Genomic DNA, 18756 nt, shown 5'->3' with positions numbered 1-18756 from the left:
GCTGAGAATGAGGAAGTGGAGTCCAGGACACACACACACACACACGCGCACACATACACACAGTGCACTCTGCCAGAGGAAACCACACAAAGCAGGGCTGCCTTCCTGCCTCACAGATGGTCTGCCTGTGGAGGAGGAGGAGGGGGGGGAGGGGATTGGGGTTGTGACAGAGGCCTAGCAGAACTCTGGGTAGACACAAAGGAGAAAGGGCTAGGCAGCTGAGCTTAGGGCTATCATGTGTTGGAATGGATCTAGCTAGTAGCAATTGCTGGTGAAGCTAAGCTAGCCAGGGCTGTGTCTATTCTGATGTCTTCAGATTGCGTTGTGGAATCTGTGCCTTTTGGCCTCTTTTTGAGAAAAAAAATGATGTTTTTTTTTTTTTTGTGTACAGTCCTATATCACTCCAAAGCAGTATTTTCTAAATGTATGAAATGCTATACAAACTTGGTCAAAATGTTACTTTCCAGCTTCTGAACATAGCCTAATCTATATAAATATTCCCTGTTATCCACTACATGTACAGTATGTATGCCTACAGCCATTTTAATTCTTCCTCTCCTCCTACTGTAGGTGTAAGTACTGGCACTACGACGACAACCTGTTGACGTCCAGTGTCATCATCGTGTTTCACAACGAGGGCTGGTCCACCCTGATGAGGACGGTCCACAGCGTCATCAAGAGAACGCCCAGACGATACCTGGCCGAGATCGTCATGATCGACGACTTCAGCAACAAAGGTAGCATTGGTTTGAGTACAATGTAATTTCTGCAAAATTACATTGTACCAATATTGTCTTTTGAACTAACGCTCGCCCCCTTACTAGCTCTGACTTTGCTGACAGCTACATTGATGTACCTACTGTGATATGTGGTTGTCCCACCTAGCTACCTTAAGATCAATGCACTAAGTCGCTCTGGATAAGAGTGTCTGCTAAAGGACTTGCATGGAAATGTTTGTTCCATTTTGAATTAGCCAATCAGGTTAGACTAGAAGGCTTCATGCCATCGCTCTGCTGCAGTGTACCAGCGCTTCACTGCTGCACTTGTACATTTCCTCAGATACAAGCCTTAGTGCATAACATGTCTATTCTTGGTTTAAAGTTAAAAGCACCCTGCTTTGTTTCAGCTAGGCTAGTAGATAACTACAGTTGGCTGTAAGCAGGGGACCCCCACTCCAATTACCAAGTAAAACGCCCAGCAATTGAATCAGCGCTCTGCAACAACACTTTGCCATTGTCATGCTAAATTATCACTGGCTATGAAAAGCATTGGAGTGGAACAGCCTTTCGCCCCCAGTGTCTCCCTTAGTCTTGCATTGTGAGGCCCTGCCCAAGCAATGGAACACTATTCAGTAGAACTGTGAGCGCCTAGTCCACCATTCAGATGTAGAACTGTGAGAGCCTAGTCCACCATTGTGAAAAGCTGGCTGAGTAATTCCCCTGAAGCGGGGGCACCACAACACCAAAATATACGTAATGGATACTGACTTCCTGAGAACATCAAGAGCTCAGAGAATTCATCTCATTAAGCATGCAGCCTGCCACTGATGGCTATTACCAAAGCCTGTTACAGTATTCTAACCCATCTGCATGCTATCACAAGCACTTCATTGCCAATCAAGCTGTAGTCTGGCCATTGGAAACAGGGTTTTGAAGGATAAAGATGCCACACTATTGCTCAGGTTTCACATCAGTTGTTGCACGTTTAGTTCTACAGCAGGCAGCCACAGCTAAACATTACACAAGTAATTATAAAGGTTGTGACTAACTCACAGACCGCAAGCAATATATAGCGATGCCAGGGGCTCATCGTCGTTGCACTTCTGATGTTATGGAATTAAACTCAAGGTTATGGTTTATAAAATGGCATTCTAGGGTCGATACAGAAATATCTCTGTATAGTTAAAGCATGAAACCGTCTTGCTGCTGATAGGTACTTATCACAGTGGTAGGCTGTGCCTTTTCTTACTACAACAAAAGCGGTACCTGCTGCGTGCTGTCCCCGGTAGCAACGAACCTGCCGTTTTTACTTGTAGAATTGCAATTCTCGTCAGTGGCCAACTACTTGACTTTGAGCCGATCAGAGAGCACAAACCCCCACGTGGGAGAGCCGACAGGAGTGACAACAAAGATGGGAAGAGGGCGTTTTCTCCGTACAGTTAAATGTCATGAGCCAGTCACACTTCATATGCAATGTAGGCTATGGGATGTTAGTTAGCCTGTTAGGGCTAGGGGGCAGTATTGACACGGCTGGATAAAAAAACATACCCGATTTAATCTGGTTACCACTCCTACCCAGTAACTAGAATATGCATATACTTATTACACATGGATAGAAAACACCCTAAAGTTTCTAAAACTGTTTGAATGGTGTCTGTGAGTATAACAGAACTCAAATGGCAGGTCAAAACCTGAGAGATTCCTTTACAGGAAGTGGCCTGTCTGACCATTTCTTGAACTTCTTTTCCATCTCTATCTTTTACTAAGGATCTCTGCTCTAACGTGACACTTCCTACGTCGTCCATAGGCGCTCAGAGCCCGGGAAAAAACAGAATGTCGTCATCCCAGCCCCAGGCTGAAACACATTATCGCCTTTCTCAAGTGGCCGATCAAGGGACTCTGGGCTTAGGCGCGTGACCCGACCGCCCCCGCCTTTGTGATTTTTTTCCTCTGTTTGCCGAAAAGGAGATTTCCTGTCGGAATATTATCGCTTTTCTACGAGAAAAATGGCGTAAAAATTGATTTTAAACAGCGGTTGACATGCTTCGAAGTACGGTAATGGAATATTTAGAATTTTTTTGTCACAAATTGCACCATGCGCGCGACCCTTCTTTACCATTTCGGATAGTGTCTGGAACGCACGAACAAAACGCCGCTATTCGGATATAACGATGGATTATTTTGGACCAAACCAACATTTGTTATTGAAGTAGCAGTCCTGGGAGTGCATTCTGACGAAGACAACAAAAGGTAATCAAACTTTTATAATAGTAAATATGATTATGGTGAGTGCTAAACTTGCCGGGTGTCTAAATAGCTAGCCCGTGATGCCTGGGCTATGTACTTAGAATATTGCAAAATGTGCTTTCACCAAAAGCTATTTTAAAATCGGACATATCGAGTGCATAGAGGAGGTCTGTATCTATAATTCTTAAAATAATTGTTATGCTTTTTGTGAACGTTTATCGTGAGTAATTTAGTAAAATGTTAGCGAATTCCCCGGAAGTTTGCGGGGGTATGCTAGTTCTGAACGTCACATGCTAATGTAAAAAGCTGTTTTTTGATATAAATATGAACTTGATTGAACAAAACATGCATGTATTGTATAACATAATGTCCTAGGGTTGTCATCTGATGAAGATCATCAAAGGTGAGTGCTGCATTTAGCTGTCTTCTGGGTTTTGGTGACATTATATGCTGGCTTGAAAAATGGGTGTCTGATTATTTCTGGCTTGGTACTCTGCTGACATAATCTAATGTTTTGCTTTCGTTGTAAAGCCTTTTTGAAATCGGACAGTGTGGTTAGATTAACGAGAGTCTTGTCTTTAAATAGCTGTAAAATAGTCATATGTTTGAGAAATTGAAGTAATAGGATTTTTAAGGTTTTGAAAGTCGCGCCACAGGCTTCAAGTGGCTGTTACGTAGGTGGGACGAATTCGTCCCGCCTAGCCCATAGAGGCTAGCTAAGTGCACAGACTCAAAGCACACAACACTAAGTATTTCCTGCAAGCTAGCTAACCACTGGAGCAAATATTGACATAAGGAAATCACAATGGATTAGTTTCCATGAAACCGCTGCCTGTGTTAGCTGCAGTGTCCTTAGCTAGCTACACTACATTACTAAAAGTATATGGACACCTGCTTGTCGAACGTCTCATTCCAAAAACATAATATGGAGTTGGTCCCCCCACATTGCTGCAATAACAGCCTCCACTCTTCTGGGAAGGCATTCCACTTGAAACATTGACGCGGGGACTTGCCTCAAATTCAGCCATGAGCATTAGTTAGGACGTGCACTTTTGGGTAATTAGGCCTGGCTTGCAGTCGGCATTCCAATTCATCCCAAAGGTGTTCGATGGGGTTGAGGTCAGGGCTCTGTGCAGGCTAGTCAAGTTCTTCCACAACGATCTCGACAAACCATTTCTGTTTGGAACTCAGTAGTGAGTGTTGCAACCGAAGACAGACGATTTTTACTCACTTCAGCACTCTGTGGTCCTGTTCTGTGAGCTTGTGTGGCCTACCACTTCGCGGCTGAGCTGCTGTTGCTCCACTTCACAATAACAGCACCTACAGTTGACCAGAACAGCTCTAGCGTGGCAGAAATTTGACTTGTCGGAAAGGTGACATCCTATGATTATGCCACGTTGAAAGTCACTGAGCTCTTCAGTAAGGCCAGTTCTACTGCCAACATTTTGTCTGTGGAGATTGCATGGCTTTATGCTCAATTTTATACACCTGTCAGCAACAGGTGTATGTTGCACTAGCTTGCAAATATGCTGACATTAGCTAGCTAACGAAACAGAGCTAGCTAGCTATGTTGCATCATCTAGCGAATATGCAAACGTTAGCTAGCTAGTTAAACTTTTGGCCATGGGCTGGTACTAGCTGTATAGGATTATGGAGAATAAATTGAATTGTTTCTTCGTCATCTTGCTAGGTAGTAATCTAGCTCTGGCTAGTATCAAGAAGGGCTTTCTGCAAAATTACAACATTAGCACAGCTAGCTAGCTAACATTGGAATCTAGACCATAAACTTAGCAGTGTCAAACAGTGCTTCTGCCACCTTCTGGTTTAGAGTATTTTAACAAGGCTGACGACTTCAAGGTCTTTGCTGTGTGAACAGGAGATTGACTGCCGACACTGTTCAGAGGTGCTAAGTACTGTCGGCTGGCAAACGTTTGATAATCCTACCGGTGTGTCAGCTTCTAGTGACGATTGTAGTATATAATCTGCGCGACCAAGTCACTACCCACTTTATATTTGTAAATGCAGTCATACTTTTCATAGCACAATAATGATCTAATACTGTAGGATATCCTATTGTGTACATATCAGGCTATTACTAGGAATACTACCTCTTCTATTACTTGTTATTGATTTGAGTCTGATTTATTGTACTGCAATGTTCTGGGGCCTAGCACCCAAGCGTTTCACTGCACCTTTTGTAACTCCTGGTAAACTGTGTACGTGACAAATAAAAGTAGGTTTAATCTCACTGTCTGTCTCCAGTGCACCTGAAGGAGAGACTAGAAGAGTACATTAAGCAGTGGAATGGCCTGGTCAAACTGCACCGCAATGAGAAGCGAGAGGGCCTCATCCAGGCTAGGAGTATAGGAGCCCATGTAGCCACCCTGGGACAGGTAGGTTACAGCTACTCCATCACCTCTACACTTACTGTGTGTGGATGAGACAAAGGGAAAGGGGGAATGAATGAATGAATGAATGAATGGATTGATCTGGAGCCACTAATATAGATTGACATCCATATAGATGGAAAGATATGGAATGGTAACAACTCTACTGTCAAGTAACTGTTCTCTCCAATGTCTGACGTGTTTGGCTGCTGTGTGTGTCCCGTCGTCTGTAGGTTCTTATCTATTTAGACGCTCACTGTGAAGTCGCTGCCAACTGGTACGCTCCTCTGGTGGCCCCCATATCCAAGGACAGGTATGAGTGGTCTGCGGCTGTGATTTTGAATATTTCTACTTCATATATGATGACTTGTTCTACTGTAATAATGAAAAATATTCTGACCCATCATCAATGAATGGTGCAGGTCATGAATCCTCTACCAGAAACATCTCTGTATTATGTCACAGCATAACTAGTGATATACATTGACGTATATACAACCTAATTCATGTGCAGATGATTATATTGATGGGTGTATCCATCCATGCTGAATATACAAAACTGTTTATCTATGCTAAATATTGATCAGTAATTAATATCCATTTAGTGCAGTGGTCTGCCCCACTGTAACATCTTGTGTGTGTGTGTGTGTATTCTCATTGCCTGTTTCCAGAACGGTATGCACTGTACCTCTGATAGATTATATAGACGGCAGTGATTATACCATAGAGCCCCAGCAAGGTGGTGATGAGGACGGGCTGGCCCGGGGAGCCTGGGACTGGAGCCTGCTGTGGAAGAGAGTGCCTCTCTCCAGCAGGGAGAAGGCTAAGCGAAAGCATAAGACCGAGCCTTATCGGTAAACATCCTGCTGCCATCCATGCCTTGCATGCCCATCTAAAACCCAGATGTATTGTTTTCCCCCCCTTGTGTGTGTGTGTGTGTGTGTGTGTGTGTGTGTGTGTGTGTGTGTGTGTGTGTGTGTGTGTGTGTGATGCATGAAACCCTCCCATCTCCCCACCGGCTGTCCCTACCCAGAACGGTGTGCACGGTCCCTCTCATAGACTCCATAGAAGGCCAGACATTCCGAATTGACCCACAAGGGGGAGGAGACGAGGATGGTTTTGCCCGCGGAGCATGGGACTGGAGCATGCTCTGGAAGCGTGTGCCCCTCAGTAGCAGGGAGAAGGAGAAGAGATTAACTAAAACTGAGCCCTATCGGTAATTTATCGGCACTAAAAAAAAATCTACCCTGCTTGCAACATCAACCCCTAACTGAGGCACAAATGATGCACTAGAGTATACAATATGCTGTCTGCATGTACAGTACTATTTGCTTGGCCTTGGCTTGCTCATACTACTGCTTGGCACTTCTCTATAGTGTATAACTATATGCTGACCTGCTAGTGATCGCAGTACTTTAACTATGAAACACAAGCACTACCTCATAGTGGTCTGTAGATGTAACAATAATCAGAAAGCTATGTAATACCCATTAATTACCAACTGTAGCACTCAATGTGGTTTTATTAATTTCTCTAACTTGCTAGTGCCAAATTTCATGCTCTTGAGGAAATGCCTATGGCCTGGACCAATTAAAAGTATCAATTTGTCCCAACACTGAATGCTAGCAGTCTCTGATACCTGGAAGGAATTTTGACAGATGCCACTGCTTGTGCCTTAGAAATCATTGCTTAAGTCGTTGAAATTAAACTCTTTAATCTCTCACTAATGTCCTGCATTCTCATTCTCAGTTTTTCTTGGTGTGATTTCCTCACCAATAATCTCTTCTGTCTTCTCCACAACTCGGTATCCTACCACGTTATTCTATTGTTTTAGAAGATAAATCAGTAATGTTTCACCTTCGATGGCTAGCATGATATTTGGTCATTTGACAGGAAGGAATGTTTGGGAGCACTCTTTGGGTCAATGTTCTTCACTCTTTTTGTCATAATGCTTATGTTTCTCCCTATTTAATCATGTATCCACCTTCTTCCCTACTACATTTTAGCTCTTGTCCCTCTCTCTGGGTGAGACTCCTGTGGATTGTGGGTAATGTAGTTTTGGACCTTTCTCAGGTCTCCTGCCATGGCTGGGGGGCTGTTTGCCATTGAGAGGGACTTCTTCTTTGAGCTGGGCCTCTATGACCCAGGACTGCAGATCTGGGGAGGGGAGAACTTTGAGATATCCTATAAGGTAAACACTAAGACCACCTAAAGCTCTCAATCATCTACGAAAGATTTCACATCATAATAAAATACTTGGGCTATTGTTTGGTCCTGTATTGATACTGTTACTAATCATGCATAATGATTAGTAGCTGTTATTTATTTGCTGTGAATTTCAACTATTGTATTTTCAGCTTTGTATGTTCAGCATGTTCTATTGTCCTGATCTGATCCCAGATCTGGCAGTGTGGTGGCCAGCTGCTCTTCGTGCCGTGCTCCCGCGTGGGCCATATCTACCGCCTACAGGGCTGGCAGGGCAACCCACCCCCTGCTCACGTTGGCTCCTCGCCCACACTTAAGGTCAGTGTGCCACATCTGTCAAACTTAGCACTCAGGCTGCCCCTCTTAGCCTGCTCCCAGATCTGCTTTCAATCTCTTTCCAACTCCTATGGTGATTGTCACAATGACTGTAAGATTTGGCAGGACAACACAAACAGATCTGGGACCAGGCTAGCCCACTCTGGCAAATCCCTGGCAGCTTTTCTTGGCTCCTTTGAGCTGACCTGGCACCATCTGCTTATTTACTTGGATTCATCCTTGTAAACTAATATGGTTCAGCCAGTTTCAAATGTCTACAAGGGTGACTAGATTGAATGATATGTTGTGCTAAGGACAGTTCATGTAGGCCTACAGCCGTTTATCAAATGGTCAGTAGTGGATTAATTATATGGATATCATCATATGTATCGGTCATCTGTATTGTATCATAAAACATCAGCAATCTTATGGAAAAACACCATATGAGAAGTAGCATATGGATTGACTGACTTATGTCCTTCAAGAGGTGTTGTCCTTCATGGGAACTAATAATTGGCGTTTTATTCTGATCCTCCCTGCTCCAGAACTATGTGCGTGTGGTGGAGGTTTGGTGGGACGAGTACAAGGACTACTTCTACGCAAGCCGGCCGGAGACCCTCACCCTGGCCTACGGGGACATCAGCCAGCTCAAGAAGTTCAGAGAGGAGCACCGCTGCAAGAGCTTCAAGTGGTTCATGGAAGAAATTGCCTATGACATCCCCATGAACTACCCACTGCCTCCCAAAAACGTGGAGTGGGGAGAGGTAGGCAAAAATATTGTCCATATTTTGTTTTTAGTTTATTCATGCTACACAATAGTAGCTAAAAGCTGAATTGCAGTCTTACTTCATTAAAATATCAAAATATACATCTGTTGAGGAGTAGTGTGTTACTGTCCGCTACATGACCAAACGTATGTGGACTCCTGCTCGTTGAACATCTCATTCCAACATCATGGCCATTTAGTGGCGATTGTCCCCTGCTTTAACAGCCTCCACTCTTCTGGGAAGGCTTTCCACTAGATGGAACGTTGCTGCGGGGACTTGCTTCCATTCAGCCACGAGTATTAGTGAGGTTGGGTGATTAGGCCTTGCTTGCAGTTGGCGTTCCAATTCATCCCAAAGATGTTCGATGGGGTTGAGGTTAGGGCTCTTTGTCGATCTCGACAAAACATTTCTGTATGGACCTCGCTTTGTGCACGGGGGCATTGTCATGCTGAAACAGGAAACTGTTGCCACAAAGTTGTAGGGTTAAGATTTCCCTTTACTGGGACTAAGGGGCCTAGCCCAAACCATGAAAAACAGCCCCAGACCATTATACCTCCTCCACCAAACTTGACACTTGGCACTATACATTTAGGCAGATAGTGTTCTCCTGGACACGCTGCCGGAAACCTGATTCTCCTGGAGATTCATCGCTGCAGAAACTTTACAGAGGCTGTTTACTTGGCGCTACCACTGCGGTGGCGTTGGGGGCTCCTAGACGTTTCCACTTCACAATAACAGCAATTAGTTGGCCTCCTGAGTGGCGCAGCAGCCTAAGGCACTGCATTGCTGTGCTTGAGGTGTCACTACAGACCCAGGTTCGATCCCAAGCTATGTCACAGCCAGCCGTGACCGGGAGACCCGTGAGGCAGCGCACAATTGGCCCAGCATCGTCCGGGTTAGGGGAGGGTTTGGCCGGCAGGATTTCCTTGTCCCATCGTGCTCTAACGAATCCTTGTGGCGGGCCGGGTGCCTGCAAGCTGACTCTGATCGCCAGCTGGACAGTGTTTCCTCCAACACGTTGGTGCAGCTGGCTTCCGGGTTAAGCGGTTTGTCAAGAAGCGGTGTGGCTTGGCTGGGTCTTGTTTCGGAGGACGCATGGCTCTCGACCTTCGCCTCTACCGAGCCCGTAGGGGAGTTGTAGCAATGGGACAAGACTGTAACTACCAATTTGGATATCACGAAATTGGGGAGAAAAAAGTTGTTTTAAGTACAACAAGAAATCGATATATACAAAAGTACTTACAATTGACCGGAGAAGCTCTAGCAGGGCAGAAATTTTACTGACTTGTTGGAAAGGTGGCATCCTATGACGGTGCCATGTTGAAAGTCACTGAGCTCTTCAGAAGGCCATTCTACTGGCAAAATTTGGCGATTTGTGTATTTTTTATTTTTTTTTATACACCTGTCAGCATCAGGTGTGGCTGAGTCAAATCCACTCATTTGAAGAGGTGTCCACATACTTTTGTGTGCATTTGGAATGTATAGGGAACATTATTGCTTTGTTCCAGGTCCGTGGATATGAGACCAGCTACTGCATTGACAGTATGGGCCACACCAATGGAGGCAACGTGGAGATTGGACCCTGTCACAGAATGGGTGGGAACCAGGTCAGAAAACCCTTTGTGTCATTTGGGATTATAGACTTTACTTATTCCTAAACATTATTCCTCATTTACTGATAAAACACCTCTTGTAGCTTTTCAGGATAAATGAAGCCAACCAGCTCATGCAGTATGACCAGTGCTTGACGAAAGGACCAGACGGGTCGGCGGTGATCGTTACACACTGTAACATGAACGAGAACACAGAGTGGAGATACTTCAAGGTATGCAGCTGCATCTAACTTCATATACAAAGTGTGTAATCCTGAGATAAGAACCTCCTTAGATTGGTGCCACTGTTTCAATATATGATTGCTTCATAAGATGTAAACAGTTGGAAAGAGAATTCACCCTTGTTACCAATACAGTATTATGAGTTTTCCCTATCGCGCTACAGCTTGAGATGGTACTGCTGTACATGGCGTATTAGCATGTATGTGTGAGGGTATATGTAGTTTAAGTGAACTCACTGTTTCGTTTCCCTCCCAGGACCTCCACAGGTTCACCCACGTCCCCACGGGGAGGTGCCTGGACCGGTCAGACGTCCTCCACAAGGTCTTCATCGCAGACTGTGACACCAGCAAAAGCACACAAAAGTGGGAGATGAACAATATTGTAGCGGTTTAAAGCTACGGCCCCACAGAGGGTACTTTACTCCTACTGGAACTCACTCAATAGGATAGGGCATCGAACACTGCACTTCAACTGTCTGCTGCATTGAGAGGTTGTGTACGTCTGAAATGGCACAGTATTTCCCTATATAGTGCACTACTTCCAGAGCCCTATGGGCAGGGGTGTCAATTGTGTATGGCAGTCAACATACACCAACTATTTTAAAATGGGCTACTGAAGTCATTCCAATCCCCATTAAATGGCAAATGCAGTTTAAGCGGCTAGAGCACATTGAGCTGAGGCAGTTTTTTTGTCTTAAAACAGTGCGGAGGTGGAAGATTGCTGTAGATGGCTATGGAACTTAACTCGTTTTTAATCCCGGTGCAGAGCTAGTGCTTAGCAGCTAATTGCTGTATGACATGTTTGTAGGAAGTTAAGTCCCTTATTGACTGGGGAATGAAGCTACAACTAAGGTGATAATGGCTGGAGTCAATTTTGCTTGTTTTCGCTCTCTCCAAATAATAGCTTTTTAGAGTTTTTAAATTGTGTAGGCTTAGCTGAAATTACACCCCTACTGGAGGGCCCTGGTCAAAAGCAATGCACTATATAGGGGATGCTGTGCTCTCTCAACCATGTCCCACGGAAGATACTCCTCCGCACACACACTTGGATAATGGACCTTTTTTCAGTTGTAGATGTTTACACGTTCTTGCTCTTCTCTCGCTCTTTACATCTTATTGGGGTCTTTGGGCTATTACTCAGGGGTCGGAGAATTTTTCTAACTTTAAAAAAACATTGGTGGCGGATTCATTAATCGATGTGCAGAATTGAACATTCAACAATTCAAAACCACTTCTAGTAGTCGTGTCATAAACTGCCCACTAGCTAGGTTTTTAAGAATCCTGTTTTTGAAAACTGCAATGGATTATAACCTGGTCTCAGATCTGTTTGTACAATGACCCATAGGTGTTTAATTGGCAAGAAAGCACAAACAGATCTGGGACCAGGCTAGATGGATAAGTCCACTCATGAACACTGGATGTTTTGAAAGGATTTACTACTTCAATGATGTTGGTCTTAGGCACAGTGAAATTCCAAAAGCTTGAATTTAACATGTTAGCTGTAACTGGTGAATTTCAAATGGCTATATAAAGGGTTTGTTTTTATTGTTTTTATATATTTCCAGCTTGGTATGTAAATGTTGTTGAATGATGACTACAAAGCAACCAGAATCAGACACCATTTTGTTCAAAGCAAAATTAAAAAATGTGTTTTCTTTGGGGTATGATGTGATATGTATGCATTTTTATAATGTAAATAGGTTTATTTCTAAAACAGAGCTATGCAGTGAGCCTTGGATGAAGGTGTACATATCTAACTTATAAGAAAATATTGGCTCGAACTGTACTCGTCATGGCAATAAATTGAACCTTTTTACTAACGACTTTTGCCCCATTTCCTTGAAATTACAATTTTATAGGGAAATGTATATTTCTCCAGCTCTTTTTTTATTATGCTCAATTGCAGCTATGTTGTGATAGGCCTATTGTATTCATGCATCTTTTGAACCTTCAACCTTGTGTTCAGGTCTGATTACACTAAATCCCCCAGATTTTGGGGCCTTCACCCCTCCCCCAGATAAACATGGTCTCATTTTGTATGTTATCTATCCAAAAGAAAATGCCTCAACCCTGTCTGGCCATATGTCAACCACTCCAACTGCAGTGGATTTGAGACATGCATTTCCCTCAGACCATCTGTGCCCTATTGACTTGTTAGCTGGTAACCACAAGGTCTACAACCAAAGGTGAAAGTCAACTTTACAGCGAGCTAGTATAATTGGGCAGTAGGTAGCCTAGTGGTTAGAGCATTGGACTTGTAACCAAAAGGTTGCAAGATCAAATCTCCGAGCTGACATGGTAAAAATCTGTCGTTCTGCCCCTGATTAAGGCAGTTGTTCCTAGGCCGTCATTGAAAATAAGAATTTGTTCTTAACTGACCTGCCTAGTTAAAGGTAAAACATGAGTTCATACTGAAAATATAAATGTAACAATTTCACAATTCATATAAGGAAATCAGTCAGTTGAAATAAATGCGTTAGGCCCTAAACTATGGATTTCACATGTCTGGGAATACAGATATGCATTGGTTGGTCAGAAAACCAGTCAGTATCTGGTGTGACCATTTGCCTCATTCAGAGCAACATCTCCGTTGCATAGATGATCGGAATGTTGGTGAGTATGCAGGCCATGGAAGAACTGGGAGTGTACAGATCCTTGTATCATACTGAAACATGGCAAGACAATGGACCTTGATCTTATCACAATCTGTGCATTCAAATTACCATTGATAAAATGCAGTTCATTGTCTGTAGCTTATGCCTCCCCATATAACCCAGCTCTGTTGACATCAGCAAACCCCTTTCCCATAGTATAGAGCTGGACTTGGTGGCTTATGGTAGAGAAGTGAACATTGAGGGGTTGCTAGACTTGGTATGCTGACAGCAGGAATGCCCAACTGCACTCCCAACTTGAGATGTGGCATTGTGTTGACAAACTGCACATTTGAGCGGCCTTTAATGTATTGTTTAATTGGCTTAATATGCCACATGACAGGTGGATGGATTATCTTGGTGGTAGAAATACACAAAATGAGCTTTTATTTCAGCTCATGAAACCCAACATGTTTCATTTATTTAGTATACTTCATGAATTGCTATATCATTGAAGTTTTAGTGCAATGTAATAGGTCACTACCTTGAAACTAGTAGCTAACCAACATGGAGTACATTTGGCTGCTTTTACACAGCCAATTCAGAAATTTTTCCCATAGCAAGTGGGCTTTTAAATGATCAGATCTGAAAGACTAGTTAGTGGGGTGTGGAAAAAAAACTTCTGAATTGGACTAGTTGTCTAATCTAACTTGTCATCAACAAGGCAAGGAAGTTAATCATAATATACAAAACAAAATTTTATTATAAAAAGAAGTCATTCTACACTGAAACTCCACGTTAAAAATGGGTCGCAAACGTCTACACATTTTCTTGAATTTCTTAAAAACGGCAGTGGAAACGATATCAATATAGGGCGGAAAAGAACATACCACCATCCAAAGACAAAACAAGCAGTGCTTTGAGAATAAGAGCTGTTAATTTACAAGACAGCACAATATGACCCCTGTATGCATTATTGCAGCCATTGCACATCACTGTACATGTTCTGAAAAATCCAAAATGCTATAAATGTTACATTGTAAGGTTCACATTGGTTTGCAAATACTCCAGCTCAAGTTTCCAGGCAGTTTAGTCGTCATCCTCGTCATCATCCTCTTCGTCATCATCATCCTCCTCTTCGTCATCATCATCATCGTCATCATCCATGGGCGCTGCCTTCTTGCCAACAGCTGGCCTGCCAGGGCCACTCTTAGCAGTTGCACCTGCGCCTCCCTTAGCCTTGTAGGCAGCAACATCCTACAACAAACAATTCAGTTAACAAAAATGGACTTGATTTTCATGACGAGTCTCCGACAACGGTTCTAGTCGGTCATAAGTGATAGTTGAAGTGGTTCTGGAGTGGACCTTACCTTCTCATACTTTTCCTTCAGCTTGGCGGCCTTTGCTTCGTGTGGCAGCTTGTCTTTGGGAGTCTGCTTACCCCACAGCAGACCCAGCTGCTTGGCGATGTCGCCAATGCCCATGCCTGGGTTATCAGCCTTGATTCTTCCACGGTGTTCAGCACAGAACACGAAAAATGCAGAACTATTGGGGATCGAATGTTGAGAACACATTTAGTTCCAAAATCTGAACACTACAGAAATCGATACAGTTGTATAGGTGGAGTACTTACGGTGGCCTCTTGGGGGCATTGGGGTCCTTCTTTCTCTTTCCTGCTGCCTTGGATCCCTTGGGGGGCACATAACCCTTCATGTCCTTGTCATAACGGACTTTGTCACCCTTGGCCATGTCCTCAAACTTCACCTTCTCTTTTGCAGACATGGTCTGGAAAAGAGAAACTGCATTAGTCACACCACTCATTGCAGCAGCCATGTTGCGCCAAATCCCCACCATTTGACACATTGATTTGCTAACTATTTCGTAGGCACGCTTTGCCCCGCCCCCTGCCCCCGGAAAAAAACAATTTTTTACATGGCGGCCGCTGAGTCAGAACTTACCCTCCACCTCTCTGAGCATTTCTTTGAGAACTCGGAAAAGTTCACTGAAGTTCCTGGGTGTTTTTTCTTGTGTTCTTCCCGGCACGTCGCAACAAAGAACGCATAGGAAGAAGTCTTTCCTTTCGGCTTATTAGGATCTTTACCCGGCATGGCTGCTATATTCTGAAAAAGGGAAAAAAAATATTAGGATTTTTTTTTTTTTTGAAAATCTCAAAATATATAAATAACGCTAAAGGCTTGTATTCGGATGGTACCAGCGAGTAAACAAGCCACAAACCACTCCACGGACAGCCCAAGGACGCGAAACCGCGCTAATCCGATTGAGTTCCTGCTTCATTGTGGCTATACGGCTAGGACAATAAGCGTCCCTCCATTTTGTTTCCCGCCTAAACCAAGTCTCCCAACAAATGCAATAAGTAGAATCAAACCATTTAAACAATGATAAATTGGGTAATCAGAATTACACCCGTTAGGCATAAATAAACACCGAAATGCTACCTAAACCATTTCTGCAAGGCTGATCGAAGTTAGTCTAGTAACGACGCTAGCTAGGCTAGCTCAGTCAATGGCAGCAAGTATGGAATGCATCGTGCAACATTTCCAACTACCTAGCACGATGTTAGCATGTTATGTCTGAAAGAAGTACCCAAAAAGTATTTTCCGCACGGAAAACTTTTAAAATGTTCCTTATACTGAACATTCTTGTCTACGACCAGAACAATACATTCTTTAAAAATGTGTTAGGGCATCAAGTTCGCTAGCTAAATAGCAACTGCATCACAGCGCGCGCTTCCCAACTTCGCTGGCTTAGTTGAGTAAAATAGTTAACCACATATATTCTTCAGTAAGCATTTGAGAGGTTTTGCCTTAAGTTCAAAAGCATTCCAAAAACAAACTTCACATGTAGAAAATCACGAAAGATTTGATAGGCGTAGAAGTTCCCTTACTCACCTATTATCCAGCCACACAAGTACAATGAGTGCCAATGTAAAGTCCTTCGCACTGTTTTGTGAGTGGGAGAGAGTTCGCACAAACTTGAATAATGTTTTTTAGAGCTCCTCCCGCTTGTCATATACGGTTGGCTGAAATTACGCATTTCAATTTGAATCTGGGACCCAGGGCATGAACGCTGTTTGGATTGGCTGAATGTCTATATTTTGAGACTATCATGGTTGTCTGTGGCGGATCAATGGCAAACTCATGTGATTGGCCGGAGTGGGGATTTAAAATAGACGGCGCCAAAAGCCTAAACGCTTTGAAGGGGGTTGTGTGTTGAATGCCCGTTCCCACTGGGTCAGTGCTATCCAAGAACATTGGGCCGTCCCTACCCTAACCCTTACTTTAACCTTACCTAACCTTAACTATTAACCTACCGTAACTATTTAAAATGTTAACTGCAATGGGGGTGGTAGTGACGTCTCAAGGATCATATTAACAGGATCCGTTGCCATTTCTAGCCCATCAGATAATTTAGGAAACAATAGAAATGAACAGTTATTGATGAAAATAAAAACACAATAAAATGTTTGAGCTGCGAGATAACAGATGCCAGTAATCAAGGTGAATGATCATGAAATTAAACTAAAATTTACCCCCAAAAAATCACCAAAATTAAGCCAATCAGATTTGAGCAACAACATGCGCAGACATTTGAGCTAGATTTCAATATGCAATGCAAATAACATGTATGTATTCATGTAAAGGTGTAAAACGTTTTCAATATTTCAGACAGTGTTACAACGTTACTACAGAAAGACCCCACACAGCCATTGATACGTTCTGCCTGAGCTCTTCTAAATGCTCAAATGTTTCCATGTGCAAGTGTCCATCTAGCCAGTCAGAAATGTAACAGCAAGCTCCACCATAACCGTAGAACAAGAGCACAAAGGCCAGCAGGGAAACAGCTGTCAGCTGCGTGCGGATGCGACCCCAGTGTGCGCCCACGCTTTGTGTTGTACTACCGAGCCGCAGACATTGTAGCAATGTAAAGCCACGCCACGCGACTGAAGCTTTTGTTTTCAAACAGTATTAAATCAAGATATCGTTGCAATATTGGCCTAGTAGTAGCTTTATATAGCCTAGTTAAGCCTATAGCCTAGCCTATTGTTGCAGCCTGGTCTCATATACTAGACGTAACATAGTATACGTAAATCCGGGTAAATCAAATTAGTATATGTTACTTTTGGTATGCGAAAGTCTAGCAACCCAAAGGTTGTGAGTTCGAATCTCATCATGGATAACTTCAGCATTTTAGCTAATTAGCAACTTTTCAACTACTACTACTTTTTAGCTACTTTGCAACTACTTAGCATGTTAGCTAACCCTTCCCCTAAACCTAACCATAACCCTTTTAGCTAACCCTAACTTTAACCCTTTAAGCTAACTGCTAAACGTAATCCTAACCCCTAGCCTAGCTAACATCAGCCAACTAGCTAACATTAGCCACCTAGCTAGAATTCATAGCATATCATATGCTTTGCTAATTTATAACATATTGTATGTTTCGCATATTCATTTCACAAATTCGTAACATATTGTACGTTTGCATTTGTTAAATATAATATGAATTGTAACGCGTAACATATCATACAAAATGGATGATGGACATCCACATATTAATACATACCACACGAATGTAAACATATCATACCAAATAGAGGGTACAGAATAATACGTAATGCTCTGAGACCAGGTTGCAGCCAGCATGATAATTTTCCCCTAATCAATCAGTGCAGCATTCAATACTACAGACAAGTATGTTTATTCTCACAAATTGATGTACATTATCGCAGCATCAATGTGTGTTTGCTAGCTACTGTCCCCATGTCCTTAGCTGCAATTTCAGATAGACCTACTAGGCAACATACCTGAGCTATTTTGATGCATCAGCAATAAATGTACCCATTTTATAACTAATTAGTCCAGGTGTTGTGGCGAGCTCGAGCTTGGTGGTCTATTGTTGTGGTCAGCTTTCTAGATTTACTACATTAAAGTAGTAGTTCAATGTCTAAATCATTTATGGAAAACTTATTTTTGCTCTACACTCTTAGAAAAAAGGTGCAACCTAGAACCTAAACGGGTTCTTTGGCTGTCCCCGTAGGAGAACCCTTTGAAGAACCCTTTTTTGGTTCCAGTTAGATCCCTTTTGAATTCCATGTAGAACCCTTTACACAGAGGGTTCTACATAGAACCCAAAATAGTTCTACCTGGAACCAAAAGGGGTTCTACCTGGAACCAGAAACGGTTCTCCTATGGGGACAGCCGAAGAACCCTTTTGGAACTCTTTTTGTAAGAGTGTAAGCCTAAAAGAAACCGATGGCACTTCTCTTGAAAAATGAAAAGGGCCTACTTTGTTGCTAGCATTAGCAATTTTCAGCCGTCTTCACTGTTGTTCTCTCAGTCAGGCTGCTTCATGGTAGAAACTAGGTGTTAGCCTATACAGTTCCAACCTGAAGTGACTTTTTTCGTAACAGGTTAGGAGAATTTATGCAGCAGGTCAGGAGAATTAAGTTAGCAGGTTAGGGGATTTAGGATAGGTTAGAAAAAGGGTTAGAGTTAGCTATAATGCTCTGCTAACTGGTTATGCGTTTGAAAAGTAACTTCCGGTCGTAGCTGTACTCCATCAAGTCACAACCCTGCTTCATTCCTCCTGTTCTGTTTTGCATTCTCACAGCCAGGGCCTCAGCGGAACTGGAGCAGTTCAGCTCAAACCGGGTTGTGTGTCAGGAGGAGA

General features: G+C 43.1%; 2 protein-coding genes across 3 annotated transcripts in view; one reads left to right on the top strand and one right to left on the bottom strand.

Annotated features, from left to right (window-relative positions):
* The window catches only part of LOC106610172 (N-acetylgalactosaminyltransferase 7), a 29101-nt gene extending 16804 nt beyond the window's left edge, over positions 1–12297 (top strand). Inside the window, exons 3-12 of one of the 2 annotated variants that reach the window (XM_014209363.2) lie at positions 571–737; positions 5229–5359; positions 5587–5666; positions 6025–6207; positions 7427–7544; positions 7754–7876; positions 8419–8637; positions 10149–10247; positions 10337–10465; positions 10731–12297. In XM_014209363.2, coding sequence (XP_014064838.1) covers positions 571–737; positions 5229–5359; positions 5587–5666; positions 6025–6207; positions 7427–7544; positions 7754–7876; positions 8419–8637; positions 10149–10247; positions 10337–10465; positions 10731–10868 — 1387 coding nt within the window. In that variant the 3' untranslated portion in view covers positions 10869–12297. Of the gene's footprint in view, positions 1–570; positions 738–5228; positions 5360–5586; positions 5667–6024; positions 6208–6386; positions 6570–7426; positions 7545–7753; positions 7877–8418; positions 8638–10148; positions 10248–10336; positions 10466–10730 lie in introns of both variants that reach the window. The other variant, XM_014209362.2, reaches the window with a different exon arrangement.
* A 1505-nt stretch (positions 12298–13802) lies between these two features.
* On the bottom strand, positions 13803–16013 carry hmgb2 (high-mobility group box 2). Its single transcript, NM_001139698.1, is given in 5 exon segments — positions 13803–14322; positions 14436–14610; positions 14699–14850; positions 15024–15185; positions 15975–16013. Coding segments are annotated over 4 exon segments (645 nt in total). The 5' UTR covers positions 15174–15185; positions 15975–16013; the 3' UTR covers positions 13803–14154.
* Positions 16014–18756: the final 2743 nt, after the last annotated feature.

The sequence above is a fragment of the Salmo salar genome, chromosome ssa08 (assembly GCF_905237065.1).
Source record: "Salmo salar chromosome ssa08, Ssal_v3.1, whole genome shotgun sequence".
NCBI classification, from domain to species: Eukaryota; Metazoa; Chordata; class Actinopteri; order Salmoniformes; family Salmonidae; genus Salmo; species Salmo salar.
Note: the sequence above shows the minus strand (reverse complement) of the source record. Positions and strands in the feature narration are given on the sequence as shown.